The 23,423-nt window shown below is 37.7% G+C and overlaps 1 protein-coding gene across 7 annotated transcripts in view; it reads left to right on the forward strand.

Moving 5' to 3' along the window:
* NSD3 (nuclear receptor binding SET domain protein 3) overlaps window positions 1-23,423 on the forward strand; it is a 123,931-nt gene that overhangs the window by 93,199 nt on the left and 7,309 nt on the right. For 3 of the 7 annotated variants that reach the window (XM_049094851.1, XM_049094849.1, XM_049094850.1), the window contains exons 14-21: window positions 135-308; window positions 5,250-5,396; window positions 8,748-8,931; window positions 12,261-12,463; window positions 13,161-13,273; window positions 13,834-14,103; window positions 20,465-20,581; window positions 22,070-22,211. In XM_049094851.1, the coding sequence (XP_048950808.1) occupies window positions 135-308; window positions 5,250-5,396; window positions 8,748-8,931; window positions 12,261-12,463; window positions 13,161-13,273; window positions 13,834-14,103; window positions 20,465-20,581; window positions 22,070-22,211 (1,350 nt within the window). The remainder of the gene's footprint in view (window positions 1-134; window positions 309-5,249; window positions 5,397-8,747; window positions 8,932-12,260; window positions 12,464-13,160; window positions 13,274-13,833; window positions 14,104-20,464; window positions 20,582-22,069; window positions 22,212-23,423) is intronic. The other 4 variants (XM_049094852.1, XM_025431738.3, XM_025431873.3 and 1 more) reach the window with 4 other exon arrangements.

Raw genomic sequence — 23,423 nt, forward strand, 5'->3', positions numbered from 1 at the left:
TGTGGAGAAAAATATTATCTTCAAATAACCACATCACATGAAACCCAAAAGAGCCCAGCTTCAAAAAACTTGTTTTATATCCAACTGATGTCTACTTATGTAGATTTTGTTTCTTCTGATTTGTCTTTAAACAGGTCGCATGATGCGATGTTTGAGATGTCCAGTAGCCTATCACTCTGGAGATGCTTGCATTGCTGCTGGCAGCATATTTATATCCTCCTACAATCTCATCTGTAGTAATCATTCCAAACGGAAAAGCAGTTCTTCCTCTGCCATAAATGTAGGCTTTTGTTTCGTTTGTGCAAGAGGTGAGTGTCAGTACTTTCTCTTTATGTCTTTGAGTTCATTGGCATATTTCCCCATCAAATAAGAGTTTCAGTAATATCCCTGAGAGATTGACATTTTCAGTAGTCCCTTTTATAATAGTAAACAGATTATTAGCATATTACTTCTCTAAATTAAGCTAATATCTGCATTTCTTTTAATAACTGAGAATTACTGACAAGTTCTTATTGTTCCTGTATGGAGCATCTAAAGATTCATCTGTTCTCTTCTGCAAACAGTTCTCATATTCAAAGTAAACTCTTCCCATGTCATATTCTTTAATCCAGAGTTTTCAACTAATTTGAGATATCACTTGGAAGACAAGATGAGCACATTTATGTTTTATTTTTTATTTTATTTTTTTTAAGATTTTATTTATTTATTCATAGACAGAGGCAGAGACACAGGCAGAGGGAGAAGCAGGCATCATACAGAGAGCCTGACGTGGGACTCTATCCAGGGTCTCCAGGATCACGCCCTGGGCTGCAGGCGGCACTAAACCGCTGCGCCATCGGGGCTGCCCACATTTATGTTTTAATTGTTTATGTTGTATTTTATCATGTTTTGGTCTGGCACTGAAGAAGGGCTGATGCGATACAGCCAAGGCAACATATGTGGTGATGGTAGCTAAGAGCCAGCAATACAAGCTTTCTTACTTGCCAGCTGTTGATATTTAAGTATGCCAAGAGATTGATCAAGTAAAAACATTATTGTGTCCCTGAGGGGTCAGTGAACTTCAGTTTGTGATAAATATGAAACAGAATTTCTTTAGTTGAATATACAGAGTATTCAGTTTTACAGCTGTATTATAATAAATAATAAAACAATTTTTAGTATTTGTTAAACATTTTAGAAATTAATATTCCCTAATTTGTTTTTTTTTAAATACAAGGGCTAAGTTTTCTGAACTTACCTTAGTATGAAATATTTGGAAGGACTCCATGGTGTATCAGGCCTATTAAATTATATTTAGACTACACTGAAGATAAGGTGTTTGGTTTGGTTTTGGTTTTATTTGGTTTTTGCTTTAGAAGATAGTTCTTTTAATTTGGTGAAAGTACTCAAGTATCTTTAAGCAGAATTTAGGTAATGTGACAGATCTTGAGTTGTTTTGGTTTTGTGTCTTTTGTTTTTAAAAAAATAACCAGAGGAGGTTGGCAGTAAAAAATTTAAGTAAATGGCAATCCTTCTTCTGGCAGCCAGCTGAGTCCTTGTATGTATAGCTTTCAGTTTGCCAGAGTTTGTGGTAAGCACTTGGGGCTCTCTGCCATTAGAGGAGAAGCATTGTGTCTTTCTTTACTAGAGCAATTACAACTGTATTCTGCTCTGAAACCTGGCCAGTACATGGAGGAATAGATCTGTAATGTTTTGTGCCACGTTATAACAAGTGGCAGAAAGGATTAAAATAGTCAAATAAAAAGTCACCCCTGGTGACATATTTGTGAAATGAAAATGAATAAAGACCTCATGATAAAAATATCTTGATTTTCATCACTATAATTGAGCATTATTGTCTTTTCCATCTCCCCACCTGCAAGGAAGTAATGATAGTATGGAAATAAATTATCAAATGAATGGCTAGCTTTAGATACTTTAAAGAGATGAGTGTCAGTGATAAGATGAAGTCTCTCTCGCTTTGTTAAATATTTTATTCTACCTTGTTAGGCGCTTAATGTTACTCGCTTTTACTAAGAGGGGTGTGTGTGTGTGTGTGTGCGTGCACTAGAGTGTGTAAACTGAGCCAACTTTTTTTTTTTTTTTAAGATTTTATTTACTTATTTGATAGTGAGTGCTCACGCGCAAGTCGGGGGAAGGGGCAGAGGGAGAGGGAGAAGCAGACTCCCTGCTAAACAAGGAGCCTGACATAGGGCTGGATCTCAGGGCCCTGAGATCATGACCTGAGCCGAAGGCAGACTCTTAACTGACTGAGCCACCCACGCGCCCCTGAGCCAACATTTTAAATGTCAAGTTAATAACTATCATGTTGGCTTACATGGAGTACATTCTGAATCAAGTACCATCAGTATATTAACCACTACTTTCTTTTCATTCAGCAATTGGAAAACTTCTAAAATAGGTATTTTCAATGTAAGATAAGCAGAAAATGACCCATTATCAAGGAATCCAGTTTTATAGAGACTTTAACCATTTTAAGTTTAACTTAGATGCCTTGATTAAAAGATTGAAATAATGGAAATGAGGGAAAACTCATGTTTTACAGGATCTGTATTTGTATCTTACCAATTTGACAGATATCTGAAAGATAGACTGTATTTAAATACCTGTGTAATCAAGATTATTTAATTCCCAAATATTTTAACTCAAACTTTATGCAGTAAACACTTTCATTTTCCTTTTCAACATTTTACAGAAATTTATTCTAACTAGATCAGAAATTGGGATTTAAGCCTTAAGTCAATAGTTTACACAAGTAAATATTATGCGTTCTCTCATCAGTTTTTACAGAGGTCTCCTTTTTTTTTTAAGAGACCTTAAAAAAAGGTATAATTTATTTATTATAATAAATCCACGCATAAAAAAGGAGGCTTAGATTGAGTATGTTTTAGTATTAGAAAACTTTGTTTTGCTTTTGTTTCTTGCCTAATATGGGCCTTACAAAGGATTTTTCTCTTAGTTCCTGGTTATTGGTTATTTAAAATTATTCAGCTCATTCTTAAGGACTGAATATCTAGAAATGTTTTTAGAAATGTTTCAAGATTTAGAGGAACATTGGTCCTCCCCTGATCCTTGTGATGCCACAGAAAATGTTCAGTCATATTTCAGTGTAGTATATATTATATAGGGTTTCCTTCCATCTGGGTGGGTGGGGGTAGAAGGGAGGGAGGAGGTATTGTAAAATAAAAGTTACTTAACATTCTCTGCCTTTCTTTGTAATGGTAATTTATAATGGAGAGGATAGATTAGGGCTTTTTTAAAAATTTTAATAATAGCAAATTTTTTGTGTGTCTGTAAATCAAACTCTACTTAGATACACTATCTGAGTGAATTGTCAACAGTTGCCTTAAGGAGTTATTTTCCCCATTTTATATGGTTGGGAACACTGAAGCACAGATTATATCATTTACCTGAAGGTCACAAAAGTTGTTAAATAGATGGACTAACCTTTGTACCTAATCTTTCTCATTTCAAACCCCCTGTTTTTTACACTACACTGCTTCTTTCTATTAAATGTATGAAATTCATTTGACATTATATAACTTTTGTTAGATTTTTATGCTATTACAAATTAGCAATTTTAAGTTCCATTCTCTCCAGGTCGGAGATGTTTCTTGAATCTTTCTCAGTGTAGGGTAGCACCAAATGAAGATAACACCTATGGCAAAAAGTAAATGGTAACCCTTTTAAAAACAAAAGTCTTGCCTCTTCTCAAAATGATCTCTATGTAACTGCTGTCATGACCCCCTTTTTTTTTTTTTTTTTAGTTTTTAGTTTTTTATTTATTTATGATAGTCACACAGAGAGAGAGAGAGAGAGGCAGAGACACAGGCAGAGGGAGAAGCAGGCTTCATGCACCAGGAGCCCGACGTGGGATTCGATCCCGGGTCTCCAGGATCGCGCCCTGGGCCAAAGGCAGGCGCTAAACCACTGCACCACCCAGGGATCCTTGTCATGATCCTTATTGTAAAGTACAGATCATTGTAAACTATCTAGTAGATGTCTAGAAATGTTCCCTGGCCTCACACTTCCCTAGGTTTAGGAGTAGCCTATAGTGAACTCAGCAAAGAGGGAATGAGATGGGAGGGAGAAGAGAAGTGGCTGTCACAAGTGGGTTAGAGCAGATCTTCTATTTCCCTCCAAACAGGATAACTGGATTGGTAGGTCAGAAGAACTGTCTTTATAAACCCTTAGGTTAGTAATCACTTTATATCATGGCAGGGAAAAAATGTAAATGGTTTGCATTACCTTAGTGAAGTTTAACAAATTATGGCTCCTTCAAAGCCACATATTTAGGGCAGCCCCGGTGGCGCAGCGGTTTAGCACCGCCTGCAGCCCAGGGCATGATCCTGGGGACCCTGGATCGAGTCCCACGTCGGGCTCTCTTTATGATGCCTGCTTCTCCCTCTGCCTCTCTCTCTCTCTGTCTCTATGAATAAATAAATAAATCTTTAAAAAAAAAAGCCATATATATATTTTTTTTTAATTAAAGATTTCTATTTATTCATGAGAGACACACAGAGAGAGAGGCAGAGACATAGGCAGAGGAGAAGTAGGCTCTCCATGGGGAGCCAGATGTAGGACTCAATCCTAGGACCCCGGGGTCATGACTTGAGGCAAACGCAGACCTTCAACCACTGAGCCACCCAGGTGTCCTAAAACCATGTATTATATTGATAAAGAATAGCTTCATTGTCTGGCAGAGAAAGCTAGAATTTGTGTATAGCTCAAGATATGACTAGAGAAGAGGAGAGACTCAGTTCTGCCTTCTGGTACTACTTGATACATTGAAGGTAGATCAGTGTCTCTACCATGTCATATAAATAATTCTTATTTACTCTTAAGTGACATGTAATTTTGTTCTTTGGATTGTGATCTTAGTACTTCTAAATATTAGGGAATATAGCTTTGTCTTTCAAATGGGGTTTTAAGTATAACATCAAATGCCGTTTACATCTCCAAATTAACTTGCAGTTTTCTTCTGGGTGTGTCGGTTTTTATGGGATAAGGCACCGAGTAGTACAAACTCTCTTTAATAACTCTGGCAAGAAAAAAAAATAAATAAAAAATAAAGATAAAAAAATAACTCTGGCAAGAGTTTTCTGTCAGGTTTTTATTTTTCTTCATATTCTCTCCCCCACATGCAATTTATAGCACAGCTACATAATAGGTGTTGATTTATTTTTTTTCCCTCATGGAATCATGGGTAGTTTCATTGCAGCTCATCTCTTTCTGTTTGTTTCGTATAGGGCTGATAGTTCAGGACCATTCAGACCCCATGTTCAGTTCATATGCCTATAAGTCCCACTACCTACTGAATGAATCAAATCGTGCAGAGTTGATGAAATTACCTATGATTCCTTCTTCGTCAGCTTCCAAAAAGAAATGTGAGAAAGGTAATAATCAAAATAGTTTATCTCTTGCTTTTATTTTTGCATTTCCTTTTCTTTTTTTTTTTTTCTCTTTAAATGAAGGGGGGAAATGTATGCCTGTCAAGCACCATCTGTTACTTTTGGTAAATTCTACCTTGGTGGTTGTCACTGTGTCTTCATATGGCTGCAACATTATTAAAAAGGGCTTAAAATAATTCCATTATTGCAAATTTTTATACTTTTCTCTTTAAGTAAATTCTCACACATTCCGTATATCTGTGGATTATTAAAATTGCAAGCTAGGATTTTGCTTAATATAGAAAGATACTCTAAAGGCTCTTTCTTTTCTGCCTGACATAGAACTACCATTCACATCAGAAAAGAATAGACATGATATCAATCGTTATGAACTTTCAACTAAAAAACCAGGGTAGGTTATTAAAAGAGGGAAACAAAGATGTTGATACTTAAAATTTCGATTTTAAGATACATGTTATCCTTTTGTTTCTTAAATGTTTCTGTTAAGATGCTATGAAAATTAGTTGCCCTTCTCTTAGGAGACAGTAGGCAGCTGGGAAGATTAACCCAAATATTGGATATTGAAAGGCACAGACCAGCTCAGCTGAAAAATTGCTTATGGATAATTTATTCACAGAGAACCAAGAGCTAAGTGTATATTTATATTCTCCCAATTAATTTAATCTATAGAAGAAAACCATACGTTGTATTTAGCTTTACATAGCCTACTTGTAATAAACAGAAAAAAGTAATTTAACAGTACTATATTATTTGGGGAGTTATTGTCCCAGAAGATAAAATGAATAACCTGGAAGGTAAAGGCCCTTCCCTGTATACATTCCCATTATGATCTGGGGGCCAGGTTCAGAATGTTTAAAGGAAAACTAATCCATACTTAATATACTGGGCATATTTGAAATAAGGTATTTTTCCAATTTTTTTTTGTTGCCTGCTTAATATGTTTTTGCTCCTTGTCAAACATCTGAAGTGGCAACTCATGACTTAAAGAAAATACAACTAACTAAGCAGGGTGACTAGAACCTCTGGAGAAGTAAGTTGGAGAGAGTATTGGCTTGTTTGTTGGCTTGCTTGCTTGTTTGTTTTCAACTGAAGTCAGATGATGTCACCTGACTGGTGTAATACCACCTACTTTGAAAACAAAGATGGACAGAGGCGCCTGACTGACTCCATAATGCAGTAAAATGAGACTACCCGAGGTATTCATTTTAGGAAATGCCTTATTTCCTACTGGCACCTTTATAAAATTAGATTAATTCAATTGTTTCTTACTTTGTTTTCAGTACTCAGTATTGACCTTGACATGAATTGAAATTATTTTGAGCCCTCTGTTTGCTTAGCTTGAACCATATCTTACCTCTTCTTGCATCCTAAGGCAGTTTTCTTGTATAGCACCAAGGTGGATTGTTCATATTTTCATTTTTCTATTTTTCTTGTGTATTTTTTGTCAAAAAATTGTGATTATTTTCACTGACGATTCTGGGTCTGTATTTCCTCTGAAATAAGACTTAAAATTAAGGAGTATTCCATTACATTAAAAATGGCCAGGCTGACTTTTCCACATTGGCTCTAATAGTCACATGTCCTCTACAGTTGTTTGCAAAGACTGCTCCCCCTGCCAGTCATTCCTTTCTGATGGAGAAGTCAGTTATCTCATTTTACTTGAAACTTACAGAATTCCCTACATAGGCTAAGAGCACTCAGGCAGCTAATCTGCAGATTGGAGAATTGGAACAATGAATCCATACTGAGATCTGCAAAGGCAAAAATCTTACTGATTAAAGCAAAAGCTTTTAAGCAGAGGAAATATAGTAATTTATTTCATCACTGATTGTATATAGATTTTGTTTTTGTTTTTATGTTAATCAGTTAGAAATTTTAAAGTCTACAGGAAGAAAAGATTTTCTGGAACATTGATAGCAAACCTCAAAAGGTTGGAGCTGTGATTTCATAAAGTTGTGTAGAGGCTCTTAACCTTTTGCTTATGAGATTTTAAATATCAGTACATTCGTGGATTATAGACCTGATTTTCCAATAGAATTCATTTTTGCTTGCAATAAATGTCTTTATTATATTTCATCTTTAGTAATTAACATCCTTCTTTATGACGTATTGAAATACCTATTAGAAATACCTAATCTCCCCCCCCAAATCTCTTTTATTTCTTTGCATTTAAAAATATTCTTTTGTTTTGTTTGCTGCACTTGTTTTGGTCTTAATCCAGAGATCATTTTGTGTATTCCAAAGGAGAGGATTTTCCTAGGGAACTTGGAGAGGGATCTCCTTGTGTGTGGTACTTCATTCTACAGTGACATTTACTTAGTTTTATGCTATAAAGCAGTGGTTCTCTCAATATGAAGTCAGAAAAACTTATGTAAACAATTTTTGAACTATGTGTAATATTTCAGAAAATCTAACAGAATCACACACACATTTGCACAAAATAAGGCTGCATACATTTCTTTGTATTTGGCTATGATTTGAACAACTTAATATAAGACTAGTTTCATTATTGGGACCAGAAGCTCAATTGGCAGTCATATATTTCTCTGGTTAATAAAAACAGTATAAATTGTTACCTTTAACAGGGGTTTTGATTCTGTTTTTTGTTTTGTTTTGTTTTGGGTTTTTTTTGGTTTGAGGAGGGTTTTTTTTGGATAAAATATTCAAAAACATGGTTCCCCGAGGAAGGGAAAGGGGATCCTTGGTGATGAAAAAGTTGCAAACCACTGCTGTATAGCCTGTTTGACTTTCTTTATCTTTACTGGAAAGGGAAATGATAATGTAGTCACCAATTTGAGAAAGTAAAATCCTTTGCTTTTTTTTTTTTTTTTTTTTTTTTGCATTCTTTTATGGAAAGAAAAAAGTACTGGTCAACCTATTGGCTATTTTCATTCTTGCTAATTTTATTATAAAGGGATTTAGTTAACTGTGGCATTGGATTAAAATACAAAGATGACCATTGCTTTCTTTCTTAGCTCTCAAGGAGAAAAGAAAGTAAGTTGCTACATATTTCTTTGAAAATCTGTTTTCAAATCTACTCAGTCTAAAGATTTTATGCATCTGTTTTGTTATCTGTTAAGAGTTTTAGCTGCCTGCTAAACATTTTAGAGGGGTAAAGACTACAGAAATGTTTTTCATAGTACTCAAAAGCTTCGAGTCTCTGGCCACTGCAGCCCTGGAAAGGGACTGAAGTAACTAAATTGTTCATTTGCTTTCTATTTTAATCCATCACTATAAACCTGACTCAGTCCCTTTACTTTCCCCAATTTGAATCAAAGTTAATGCACTTAAAAAATAACTTTCTCTTTTCTCTTTTTCTCTTTCCTCTTTTCTTAGTTATTAAGACTGTTTATTTGTTTCAAGGTGGAAGATTGCTCTGCTGTGAATCGTGCCCAGCTTCATTCCACCCGGAATGCCTAAGCATAGAAATGCCAGAAGGCTGCTGGAATTGTAATGACTGTAAAGCTGGCAAGAAACTACATTACAAGCAGATTGTTTGGGTCAAATTGGGAAATTACAGGCAAGTTTTTCCAAGGACAATGTTCAGACACAGGTTCATAATCTGTATACAAACTGGCTAGGAGATAGGTAGAACAGCACAGAGCTGCTATTTCCTTAAAAAAAGAAAGAGAAAAGAAACCTATTTTGAATTGGTTTTTAGAGGATTGGGAAGGTTAGTTGTTGGAATTATTTTTTGGATTGGTTGGTTGGCTTGTTTCTATGTTTTGAAAATTATACTAATGAACTATGTACTACTCGATTTTGGAATAAAAAGTCTTAATGTAGGTAGTAGGGAAGATGTTTTCTTTGTGTCCTAATACATTTATATTGATTTCTAATGAAATCAAGATTTTATATCCTGGCCGGAATAGTTCTCTTTGCCCATTTTAGTTCCTTGTTTGAAGCTTTAAACCGATTGCAAGGAGAGAGCTCTTTAGGATTTAAAGAGAAATTATTTCATTAAAAGGTTTTAGAGGCACCTGGGTGGGTTAGCAGATAAGCGCCTGCCTTCAGCCCAGGGCGTGATCCTGGAATCCGTAGATCAAGTCCCACATCGGTCTCCCTGCATGGAGCCTGCTTCTCTCTCTGTGTCTCTGCCTCTATGTGTGTCTTTCATGAATAAATATATAAAATCTTTGTTTAAAAAAAGAAAAAAGCTTTTAGATCTTAATAGAATAGTGTAAGAAGTATGTGTGATTACCATTATTTTCCTAAAACTTTCTCCTTCTAAGAAGCCTGTCCTTAACAAACCTTTACTGAGCAAGGTTAGTGATATTTTTTAAAAACTGTACATTTTACAGGCATATATGTTTATCATTTTACTAAGAAAACAGATACTATTTAAGAGAGCACAATAGGGTCTGCTTTTCAATTAGAATACCGAGTTAAATATATTTCTATAGAATTTCAAACATACTGTAATTTTTTAGCAATAGCTATGTCATTTGTTTTAAATATGCTGCTTGCTTACCTATTTAACTTGAAAAATTTTGTTTTTAGCTGAAATAAGGGGCCTTGAGGTTGAGAAGCAGTCCCCCACACATACTATTTTTTTTAACATATGATAGAAAACCTTGAAGTCCCTCCCCCACCCCAAAATTTGGCAGTTAAATACATAAACAATTTTATATTATCTGGCAAAAGATACAAAGTTTTAAAAGGCAAATGTCAAACCAAACTAAAGTGTTTGCACTTCTAACAATAAAAGACAAATACCTTACCTAGAACAGTAGTAAAGGAGAGAGAGCCAGTTTGCTGAAGAATAGCAAATAGACAATAAACTCATAAAAAATGCTGAGCCTCACTAAAAATAACTGTATGTTAAAAAAGAAGAGTTTTTTTTTGTTTTTTTTCAATCAACAGATTGGCAAAGATATAAGACAATTTTTTGGCTAGAGAAGGCATACGGAAAGGAGTGCCCTCCCCCCCATAGAGCAGTCTGGCATTGCATATTAAGACTGTCTACCCTTTGACTTAGCACTTCCTCTTCGAGGAATTTAAGGAAAAAAAATTGGACAGGTAGGCAAAAGTATATTTATAAAGGTTTTCATTGCAGTATTATTTTTAATTGCAAAAATTTGAAATAACCCAAATGCCCAGTCAGTGAGGGATTTGTCAAATAAATAACAGTATATCCATATCCATAAGAGGATAATGCTGATCTCTGTAGTATATGAGATGATATTCACGGTATATAGTTGAGTTTAGAAGGCATGTTAGATAGCATATGCATTATCTTTCCATGTGTCTAAACAGTTTTAAAAAAATTATAGATCTAGATATGTTTTTCATACCCAGAAAGAAATATATCTAATGTTAATGTATGAGGCATAAGATGAAAAGGGAGGCATTTTCTATTTTTCTCTTATACATTTCTGCATTGTTTAATTTTTAAAAGAAACACACTGCTTTTTGTAATTAACAATCTATCTTTCTATCCCCCTCTTGCCTATGTTTTTAATTAATTTTTAAGATATACTGTAGAGTACCTTTGAGATGAAACATGTTCAAGTTCTGTACTATAAATCTGAAGTGTAATCATGCCTTGTTTATCTTTTGAATAATATAATTATTCACTAAGTAAATGGTTTTATCAGGCATCTGTAAAAGACTGAAAAAACTTAAGTTTTTGTATATTTACTCTTCATAGTGATTCTTTTATAAACTACCAAAAACTTAACCTTTCAATGTCTAACTTGCCCAGTTGTTGAAAACTATCAGATGTACCACACTGATTATTTAATGTAGTGATTCAGTCTGTGCACGAAACAATTATGTTTTCATTCCACCCCACATCCCACATTATTATGATGTAAGATGAATTAGATTCTGAAATACATACTAACATAAACCTAGTACATTTGACCAAAAGTACTTACGCTGGTTGATTAGAGAGAAGATGATGTGTATTTGAATGGAAGTGGTCGTTCTTCACAATAACATCGGTTTATTCTCAAAGGATTCCCTTGACTACTAGAAATAAGCTTTTATACCTTGAAAGACAATTTTAGTATTGAGAATGTCAAATTTGGGGGATCCCTGGGTGGCGCAGCGGTTTAGCGCCTGCCTTTGGCCTAGGGCGCGATCCTGGAGACCCGGGATCGAATCCCACGTCAGGCTCCCAGTGCATGGAGCCTGCTTCTCCCTCTGCCTCTCTCTCTCTCTCTCTCTCTCACTGTGTGCCTATCATAAATAAAAATGTTAAAAAATTTTTTAAAAAAAAGAATGTCAAATTTGGAGGAACACAGAACTTTTCTAGGATTGACATTATGTTTGGAATTGTACTGGTAAATTGTTAATTCTTTTTCTTTTTGTAAATTCTAATTCTTAAATTGGGTAGCAAGTTCATTGTTATTTTGTTATGCTTTATAACTTGTATGCTTGTGATATATATTCCTTTATATCAAATATTAATTTTTTGAAAGATTTTATTTATTTATTAATGAGAGACAGAGAGAGGCAGAGACACAAGCAGAGGGAGAAGCAGGCTCCCTCAGGGAACCTGATGTGGACCCCAGGATCACGCCCCCAGCCCAAGGCAGGCGCTAAATCACTGAGCCACCCGGGCTGCCCTCAAGTATTAATTTTTAAAGAAAAAACTAGATTGGGTGCTTCGAGTATAGTTTGCTTAGTCTGTATTCACTGTCTCATTAATTCACTAATCAGTATGTTTTTAAATGATGTGTGATTTGAGCAGGATTAAAGATAAACAAGGTATTTTGTATCCTTAGAATCTGAAAGAAAATTGCAAAGGACAAAACCTTTTTCTCCCACCCTGCCTCCTGCTAGCCATGGTAAGAACAGTATGATTTGTCCATTCTCTTGATCTAAAATCACTTCTGTTTTCAGATGGTGGCCAGCAGAGATCTGCAATCCCAGGTCTGTGCCACTGAACATCCAGGGCCTTAAACATGACTTGGGGGATTTCCCAGTGTTCTTCTTTGGTTCTCATGACTACTACTGGGTACACCAGGGCAGAGTGTTCCCTTATGTTGAAGGAGACAAAAGCTTTGCTGAGGGACAGACTAGTATTAACAAGACCTTCAAAAAAGGTAAGTGGTATGATGTTTACAGTGGCTCAAAACTAAGAGTTCTGACTTACGTATGACATGGTTCTGGTATTAGAGAACTTTCACCGGGTGTTATGATCCAGCATCCATAAGTATCCAGTCACGTTAGAGCCACATTTTATCCAGTTAGAAAAGTACATTTGAGTATGGTAGACTCTGCCATCTGTTGAAAGGAGTTTCTTCATTGATCTTTCTACAAACATAGAGATTATTTTGGAAATAGCCTTCTTAAGCGAAGCCCCTTTGCCACAGAAGAGTAGTAAAAGCTTCTCAAGAAGAGATTTAACTGTTTTTACAAAAAGTTTCCAGGAAGTTTGGCTTTCTGGGTAAGAGTATAATGAATTTAAATCTAGTACAACGTAAAAAGGTGGGGTGGGGTGGTTGGTTGGTGTGTTATTTTGGTTTTTTGTTTTTGCTTTACTTGGAAGCGTCTCATTATTGAAGTAGGGCCTCTTCAGCAGCTTGCACAGAGTACAGCACTGAGCCAGAAATGAGTTATGTCCTATTTGAGTTACCCTGTCCTGGTGAAAAACAGTCATTTCCAGAATAATTTCAAAATTTCAAAGAAAAAAAGCTCAGGCCAGATTTAGGGCATTGGGAAGGCAATGTAAAACTGTTCTCCTAACAGTTTTTGTTTGTTTTTTCGGTATTTATGTACTTTGTTTGGTCTTATTGGCAGCACTGGAAGAAGCTGCAAAGCGTTTCCAGGAATTGAAAGCACAAAGAGAAAGCAGAGAAGCGCTAGAGATTGAAAAAAACTCAAGAAAACCTCCTCCTTACAAACACATCAAAGTGAGTTTCTGCCCATGAAAACATTAGTATTTAACAGGCAAGAGGAAATGCATCACTCTTAAGTCATTAGAAGGCACTTTTTGACTTAGGAAAACTTTTGCCAGATATCACCTAGTCTTCTATAGAACAAACTGAGAGCTTTTGTTGGAAGCATAAAATGAGTGCCATGGCCGCTGTGCTATGGGATCTTTGATAAGCCCTCTCGTACCTAGGAGCAACATGTTCCGTGTGAAATCCTGGTCTTCCCTACCAGGCTGTGCAGCCAAATGAGACTATAAGTGTTTGGCTCCCCTTCTTCCAGAAAGCCCTCAGTTGTATTCGTTATGAAATTCCCATCAACTAGTAGAAGAAATACACAGGATAAATAAGGGAGAAATTTCATCAGACTTCGATATTTCTGTCCACTAAGGAGAGACGATTTTATTCTTAGTTTATTCATGGGGAAATGGAAGTCAAGATATAAAGAGCCTTTCTCAGAGTCGTACCACAATGCAGTAGCAGAGCCAGAAATTACATGGATATGTCTAATGTTCCTCTTATTTTGTGGCTTTGTTTTATAGGCTAACAAAGTAATAGGAAAGGTACAGATCCATGTTGCAGACCTGTCAGAGATTCCCCGCTGCAACTGCAAGCCAGCTGATGAAAACCCCTGTGGCTTGGAGTCAGAGTGCCTGAATAGAATGTTGCAGTATGAGTGCCACCCGCAGGTGTGCCCTGCTGGAGAGCGTTGCCAGAACCAGTGCTTTACAAAGAGGCTCTACCCTGATGCAGAAATCATCAAAACAGAGCGAAGAGGCTGGGGCCTCAGGACCAAAAGGAGCATTAAGAAGGTAGCATGGGGTGAGGGCCTGGGAGGTGGTGAGACAGACCAGGGCCTGTGCCTCTTAGCAGATGCTTCATCTTCTCTTAGGGATAAAATACATAGGAATTCAAGGCAAAATTTTGAAACTTCTCAAGGTGAAAGTTTGGCACTTCTCGAGCAAAGCAGAAGTGGTAGGAAAAGGCAGTAATAAAATATACATAGTCTTTGGGTGTCCTGTGATCAGTCAGAAAAAGGAGAAAGGACATTGGTCATTTTCTATTTGAAATATTTTTTACCCTTTAAGCAAAAGAGCATAAAAGGTTTAGCAGAGTCAAAAGAGTGCAAAGGTCAGAATGTACTGGGATGGGAACTAGCAAAAAACTGCAGGACTTCATGCCCACATCACAGTTCTTTGACCGAGTCACTAACAACCCAAGCCTCAGTTTCATCTGCGCTCTTGAGCACACATGGTAATCCCTCTTCTACATATTTAAAAGGATTGCTGCCAGTCTCAAATTATATTATATATGCAAAAGCAACTGGCAAAAGTTGAAGTCTTTGACACTTATAAATTATCTGCATTCTTATACTTTGTTTTTTTTTTTTTTTTTAATTTTTATTTATTTATGATAGTCACAGAGAGAGAAAGAGAGAGAGGCAGAGACACAGGCAGAGGGAGAAGCAGGCTCAATGCACCGGGAGCCCGATGTGGGATTCGATCCTGGGTCTCCAGGATCGCGCCCTGGGCCAAAGGCAGGCGCCAAACCGCTGCGCCACCCAGGGATCCCCATTCTTATACTTTGAAGCAGTTTCTCCAAGCAGTCTCTTTGTAGAAAAAATTTTTAATGCGAATACCTCAAAGAAAAATGAAAATCCTACTGTTTAAACAGTGGCCCTCAAACTTCAGAGATCCTGGGAATCTCCTGGGATCCTTACCAAAAACAGTGTCTTAGTGAAATATGTGGGACAGGCCTGAACAGTGTGCATTTTAAAACCAGGTCCCCAGCCCACGCGCACTCCCACCCTTCCCCCTGGTTACCTAGTGCCCACAGAGAGGCTTTCACTGAGGGAAGGTAGGTCTGGTGGGCATTTAAAGCTATTCTTGACATTTTTGCACCTGTAAAAAAAAATAAAATAAAATAAAAATCACCTTTGCAATTAAAAAGTACCATATAATGTAGGAAAGAGAATCAAACAATACAAAAAAAGATAATAAAGAGTAAAATTCCTCATTTCTTCAGTCCGGGGTCTCCTCACCAAGGATGACCATTGTTAAGAGGGTATCATGTAGCCTTTCATAGCTTTTTCTACACAGTTATAAATGTAAATGTGTATTTAAATACATATTCTGAAATTCAATACTTATAGGGTTTTTAAAAACATAAATATGATACATATTATTTTGTCCCACTTCATATATCATAAATACACCTTCATGACAATACATAGATTCCTCCTCATTCTTTGTAACAGTCCTATTGTATCCTATAGTAAAATGTACCATAACTTATTTCACCTATTTTCTAATAAATTTACATATATATTTAATTCTGTAATGAACATTCTTGGTCATCTATCTTCATGCATGCATTTTTTTTTTTTTTAAATTTCATTTATTTGAGAAAGAGAGAACAGGAGCAGGACAAGAGGCAGGAGAGGGAGAAGCAGACTCCATGCTGAGCAGGGAGCCCCGTGCAGCCCATCCCAGGACCCTGAGATCATGACCTGAGCCAAAGGCAGATGCTTAACTGACTGAGCCAGCTGGGCTCCCCTCCAGGCATCCATTTCTTCTTCTTTTTTTTTTTTAATTTTTATTTATTTATGATAGTCACACAGAGAGAGAGACAGAGAGGCAGAGACATAGGCAGAGGGAGAAGTAGGCTCCATGCACCGGGAGCCCGATGTGGGATTCGATCCTGGGTCTCCAGGATCGTGCCTTGGGCCAAAGGCAGGCGCTAAACCGCTGCGCCACCCAGGGATCCCCCAGGCATCCATTTCTATAGGTTAGATTGCTTAAGGTAAAACTCAGTCTTTAAGCACGTGTTTGTGAAGTTGCCTTTGTGTGCCAGGTACTACTCTGGGCATTTGGAAAAACAGTGTTAAACAAGACACCTTTGTGAGTCTGCTAGAGACAGACAATAAACAGGTATATAATGTTGAATACCACTAAAATGGTGCAAAGAACAATAATGTGATCAAAGGGGACGGCTGGTGACAGGGATTGTTATTTTAAACTGCTTGGTTGAGGAGGGCTGAAGAGTTGCCATTTGACATGAACATGAGGGAGAAAACCATGCAGGTATGTAAGGGAGCATAACATTTCAGACTGAAGAGGAAGCAAGGACAGAGCTTTAGCATGCTCCAGGAAAGGAGGAGAGCCAGGACACCTGGAGGAGGAGGAGGAGACAGAGATGGTGGGTAGGTAGGAGAGGGAAGGGGTGGGGGCTAGATCTCATGCAGCCTTAGAGGCCACAGGAGTGAGGCTTCTGGAAGATTTTAGTGGGAAGTGACTTGACCTGACCTGGTGTGCTCATTTTCTGTTGCTGCTTAACAATAATACTACAAATTTAGGAACTTAAAATGTGACACACATTTTATTTTCTCACAATTTCTGGGGGTCAGGAGACAGGCACTGCATGGCTGAGCCCTCTACTTAGGGTCTCACAAGGTTTCAGTTGAGATGTTGCCCAGGGCTAGATTCTCATTCTTGTGCCTTAAGTGGAGAAGGATGATCCACTTTCCAGATTACATGGCTGTTGGCAGAATTCTACTCTTTGCACTTGTAGGTCTGAGAGCTTCAGGTGTTTTTTGTTTCGTGGGGCTCAAACTCATGATCCCGAGATCACTTCCAACTGAGCCAGCCAGGTGCCCCTAGAGTGTAACATTTTTGATGTTATTTTAATGCCATGCATATCACGTATACAAATTTTTGCCTCTGACTTCATGGGAGTTTTAGGGACTATCCTGAAATCTATCCAGCTTAATATCATGTTAACATCTTTTAATAGTAATTGCATTTATTTTAAAATGTATTCTAAAAATAAAAATAAAAAAATAAAAATAAAATGTATTCTAATTTATTAATTGATACAATCAAGAGAAAAGAAAGTATAGCCAGGATGTTCTGCCCATTAGCTCTTAAGAAATTGCTAATGTAAAACAGTTGGTCTCTTACAAAATAGTTTTAAGTATATATTCCTGAAATGCAAAATCATAAAGACTTAGTAGCAACATGGAAAAGATTTTTGGTACATTGAGGGGACAGGAGCCAAATATGAAATTGATTGTCCACAGCCAGTTCTCTTCTTTTCACACGTAACAGATTCCTGAAAATGTGTGCCAGAACCAAAAAAGAAACTTATAAAAAATTTTTAAAATATATATTAAATGCTGAATTACACCCTCCTTTTTTTGCTGTAGTCCTTAAGGACAGATTTCTAGCATTTTAAAACGTTTTTCTTGGTTATTTTTGTTGACAATTGAATTCACAGTTAATTGGTATTTTTGTTTTTATTTTTTGGGGGGGTTTTATTTGAAGATTTTATTTTTTTAAGTGATCTCTCCACCCAGTGTGGGGCTCAAACTCTCAACCCCGAAATCAAAAGTCCCATGCTCTACTGACTGAGCCAGCCAGGCACCCCACAGTTAATGGCTTTAAGTCCAGTTAGCAACTCTTTGAAGCTGAAGTTTGTCACCTTTAGGACATATGAAATATTTCTTTTACAAAATAGCTAGGAATATTTATTTACCATGGTATCAAATGTATGAGACTTGCACTCTTCTGTTTGATATCAGCACTTTAACTTTCCTGTATTGGCTCATTTTCATAGAACAGTAAATATAAGCCATAAGACATGATACTCAGGCTTTTACAGACACAGAACCATTTCTTCAAGTGAAATCTTACCTTGAATCCCAGGATGTGGAAAAGATGACATACAGCCTATTTGGTTGCAGTTCTGCTCTATGGATTTAACCTGGTGTTAAATAAGTATAGTAACACCGGGGCGGGGCCGGGGGGGCGGCGAGGAAGTCTACCAGTGAAGGTGATGGTCCCACATGATGGTGCGAGTTGTTCATCAGCTATGTCCCAGCTGATGGAGGAAAGGCCTGGGAAGGTGACAGTGCATGGCACACCAGTGTGCAGACCATCCTCTGTCATTCGTGAGACAGAACTGGAAGGAAAAAGCAGAGAAAATAAACTGTTCTGTTATAGTATTGCAGTTACCAATGAAACCCATTTTTTTCTTTTATTTGTGTATTTCTTTTTCTAACCTAATTCTTTGTCATAGCTTGTATGGTCAGTAAAATAGGAGGGAGTAAAAGCCAGAGGTGAACTTCTGGGGCGACCATTCCCCAGTGGAAACAAGTGTGTAGCTCCTTGCGGCTGACTCAGAGCCCACTGACCTCACTAACAGCCAAGGGAAGGGGGTTAGTCCCGGGGTTGCCCGGGAACGTTAGGTGGGTTCCTTCCAATGTGGCCCCGTAACTTTTTTCTTATTTTCAGAAATGACAGTCTTTTGTTTTTATCAATAGAAAAAGATTAAGTATTCATAAGAGCGTTGGCCTATGTTCTTAATGATTTGCCCAAATCAGAATATACGGTACTTCTCTTTAGATTACTGGTATTTACTATCAGTTCTGTGATTCGAAGAACCATGTGGAGGGCTAGTAAAAATTTGTGTGGTGGAGGAGGTCAGGTGGGAGGAAGAACAGGTCTGGTGAAACAATAAACAAATTTTTGTTGCCCAAGACATTTCTTTTCCTAGAAGACTGAAAAATTCTATAGATAATGCTCTTGTCCTAGATTGAGTCAGCCATGTTTTCAAGGTAAAAGGGTTAATGGACTCTGCATTTATAAATACCAGATATTAAGATGTTGAATATAGAGTATTTACCCTCATTTTAAAAGAAGCTATTTATGGGGCGCCCCAGTGGTGCTGTCGGTTAAGATCCTGATCTGGACATTTTGAGATTTGAGCCCCGTGTTGGGCTCCATGCTCCACAGGGAGTCTTGCTTGGGATTCTCTCTCTCTCTCTCCTTCTACCCCCCACCCCTGCATGTGCACTCTTTTTTTCTCTCTTTCAAATCTTTAAGAAATAAATAAATAGAAGAAGCTAATCACCACACACCTATGAGAACAGCAGTATGAAAACTAGTTGGCAATACCAGCTACTGGCAAGAATGTGGAGAAACTGGGTCTCTCCTACAGTGGGAAAGTATGGTGGGGATGCAAAATGGTGCATATACTCTGGAAAATAGTTTCTTAAAAAATTAACTCAAACTCACCATTTGACCCAACAAATTGTACTCCTGGCCATTTATCCCACAAAAATGAAAACCTATGTCTGCATAAAAACTTTTACCGGAATGTTCACAACAGCTTCATTTGTAATAGCCAAAATATGAAAACAATTCAGACATTCCTCAGTAGGGTGAAAGGCTAAACCACAGTACATCCATAGTGTGAACAAGTACTCAGCAGGAAAAAACAGATTTAACTATTGACACATAACAAATCAGACAGATCTCAAGAGAATTAAGAGAATTTGCCAACCTCAAAAGATTACATACTGTATACTTTCATTTATAGAACATCCTCAAGATGACAAAATAATGCCGATGGAGAACAAGTTAGTGATGGGATGGGTTAAGGGAGAGAAGAAGGATGGGTGTGATTATAAAGAACTGTACAAGGGGTCTGTGTGGTGCTGGAATGCTTCTGTATCTCAACTGTAGTGGTGGTTACACAGTTGATTCTACAACTGACCAAATTCCATAGAACTAACACACACACACAACGTTGATGCAATCTGAATAAGATCTGTAGACTGTACCAGTGTCAGCTCTCTAGTTTTAATATAGTACTATAGCTCTCTAGCATGTTGCCATCGGGGATTAGTAGGTGATGAATACACAGATCCTCTCTGTACTATTTTTGCAACCTCCTGTGAATATGTAGAATTACTCTAGAATAAATTTTTTTTTAATGAATTCATTTGTTTCAGATTGAGCTCTTTAATAGGCATCAACTCCACAGCTGCAAACTTAGTAAAAGTCTGTTGTAAGACAGCCTCAAAGACTTGAGTTAGCCATCTCTCCAGCTCCTATAATTATGTCACTTGGACTATAAAATCATATTGTCAAAAAAAAAAAAAAAAACATATTGTCAGCAAGAAAAGACCAGTTATCACCTTGTGAGACACTGCTAGCAGAAAACTCGCTACCTGAATGCCAGTGAATGGCAACTACTATTTGTTTCTAGTGTTAAAGTTAGATTTCCAGGATTCTTTTTGGTTACTTCTCTTGGATTACATACATAGTGTTAAAGAATGCTTTCAAAGAGAGTACATTGTCTTATATTTACATATTGCATGCTTCTCTGCAGGGCGAATTTGTAAATGAATATGTTGGTGAATTAATTGATGAAGAAGAATGCAGATTGCGAATCAAGCGAGCCCACGAGAACAGTGTAACTAATTTTTATATGTTAACTGTTACCAAGGTAAAATTGATTTTATTTTGTAAGAAAAAAGGATTTTTGGTTTTTGTGTCATGGTCTTAAATGCAGTTTCCTCTAATTTGATTGTTTTTTTCAGGAGAATGAGAACACTTTGCAGTAGCCAGTATGATAGTTCTTATAATGTGGTGATTATTGCACAGTACACAAAGGCTAATTATTGAAACCTTGCACATGGCATATGAGACAGCGCTGTGAGTGGACAGATGGCCAGGAACAGGGCAGACACACGGGGCTTTCCGTCTCAGCTCTTCTTAGTCACTGAAAGACCTGGCCCTCGGTTTCTCAAGTTAGAAAGCACCACAAAATTATGGTTTAGCCAAAATTCTAACTGAATTTTTCTGTGTACTGGAACTTTGTGTCTGAGTTAGGACAAATGGATGTAGTCCTAAGCAGAATGACAGTAAAACTACTCAATTCATTGTGTATGCTCCTAAGTCCCATTTGCTACACGTCTGATGTATCTGTTACCTTGTGTCATTTCTTTAGCAGTCCTCTGACTTGCAGAGGACAAGAGACTGAGGTCCAGCCCTGACAAGCAGTCTGTTGGATAGCTTGTCACAGTCTGGTGAAGGCCAGGACTAGTAGCCATGTCTCGTGGTCCAGGCTCTCCCCGAAACTGAGAGAATATCATTATAAGTAAGAACTAGAAATCACTTACAAGAAGTTTATTTGAACTGATATGCATTGTTTAACAGTTTTATAACTTTCATGAACATCAATTTAATAAACAGAAAATGCCATTTATTTCTGATAGCTGAATAGCCCTTTAGATCTACTCCTCACTGTCAGGGGCCCCTCCAGCCATCTTGATGACATTTGGGAGGCTCTGTCTTCCAGGGCTCATTGAGATGACCGGAACTTGCATTCAGGGGCCGCCAAAATGGTGAACCTTTTACTGTGTCCTGAACATCAGTATAAGTAAAATGGAAGGAACAGGTGACTTCCTGGAGAGTATGTTCTACGCTAGAGCCCTTCCATCAATCAAAGGTCCAAATCTTCACCCAGAGGAAAGCCGTACATATTTCCTTGTCTCTCTTTATGGCCTACGCTCTTTTCCATTTACTCCCATACTAGTTTCGCTGCTTGTACAGAGCAGGAAAGGAGGGCTGATGGCAGAGCACCGTGGTTCCCAGCCCAAGTGCCTGGCTGAACTCCACGCTCTGGCATCACCTGTGATCAGTTCATCTTCTAAGTAGTAGTATTCTGTGGGCTATGTGTAGAGACAAACTTAAAAAAAAAAAAAAAAAAAAAACACCTAAATTGCATTTTATCTCAGTTGCTTTGACTTGAAGCTCATCAAATAAGATAGAGAACTCAATCACCAGCCCGGAGAGCAGAGCATGCATTGTGGGAGTTGTGTAGCGAAACACTGTTTGTTGCTTGTGGCCCTCAACAGAGTTGGATGTATCTGAGATAAGCTCTTACTTAGTTTCATGTCAAGGGTACCTTTCATTTCTTTTTTTTCTGAAGGACCGTATAATTGATGCTGGCCCCAAAGGAAATTACTCTCGCTTCATGAACCACAGTTGTAATCCAAACTGTGAAACACAAAAGTGGACAGTGAATGGAGATATTCGAGTTGGACTGTTTGCCCTTTGTGATATTCCTGCAGGTAAAAAAGCTACTTGCTCCCCCCTCCCCTGCACAGGATATTCTTCAAGGTTCCATGCTCAAGTATTTATTCAAATAAGATAGGATTATATTTGGAATTGTTACCTGCCATTAAAAAGTGAAAATCCATGTCCTGCAAAAGGGAGTTTTGTAAGAGCCTTTGTTTCGGGGAGGATGTTCCAGAATCCTGTATGTCCGGGACCCTCCTGAAGGACCTCTCCAAATTATTGCTGTCTGCACAATATAACCAGATGTTTAAGCTTTTGTTTTCTACTTAAAGTATTAACATACTGTGTTAACATCAGCTGGTTTCTTGGTTTGTTTGTGGGGATTTCTGTTTGTTTGGGTTTTTTTTAGTTGAAAGATCTGTTTCAAATTAGGCACAAAAAGCTTCCGAAGCCAGTTATTGCTTCCATGTTTCCTCAGCCATCCAGCATCTTACCAGTGGCACTTAGTTTCTTCTCTGCCAGGTTGGTAGGGAAATGGGTAAAAAGGGAAGAGATGTAGCTCAGTGAGGTTCAACTGCAGTCCTGGAACTTGTTGCAGGCTGTTCAGGATCAGCCAGAAGCAAGCTTGGGCCTCCCAGTTCGAATCCTTGGGTCTTCAGTGTAAACAGTGAATCTGCGCTGTGAACTCTCTGCAGAGCGTACTCTAAATCATGAATTACTGGAGCTGCACAGTCACCATGATTCCGTGGGCCTACTGTTGGTTCAGAAATTCGTATAAATTAGGGCAACCCCAGTGGCGCAGCGGTTTAGCGCCGCCTGCAGCCCAGGGCGTGATCCTGGAGATCCTGGATCGAGTCCCACGTCAGGCTCCCTGGATGGGGCCTGCTTCTCCCTCTGCCTGTGTCTCTGCCTCTCTCTCTCTCTCTCTCTCTCTCTCTCTCTCTCTGTCTCTATGAATAAATAAATAAAATCTTTAAAAAAATTCGTGTAAATTAGCTTTAGAAAAGCAAGCTAGACCAGAACCCATTTTTTTTTGTTTTGTTTTTTGTTTTGTTTTGTTTTTTAGCACAGATTTCAGATTCTTAGTCTCCATTACATAATTTTTGACCACTTCAGTAAGAAGGCTGTGACAACTTTTACAGAGTGTTTTGGCCGTAATTCTTGGTGGCTGGGGATTTTTTCCTCTGTTGTTTCCCCTGGCCCACCTCAGTTTGCAGCAAGGCCTTCAGGTCAGAATTAGGTCTCTTTTGCCAGTAGGAGAGTGT

The sequence above is a fragment of the Canis lupus genome, chromosome 16 (assembly GCF_003254725.2).
Source record: "Canis lupus dingo isolate Sandy chromosome 16, ASM325472v2, whole genome shotgun sequence".
Taxonomy (NCBI): domain Eukaryota; kingdom Metazoa; phylum Chordata; class Mammalia; order Carnivora; family Canidae; genus Canis; species Canis lupus.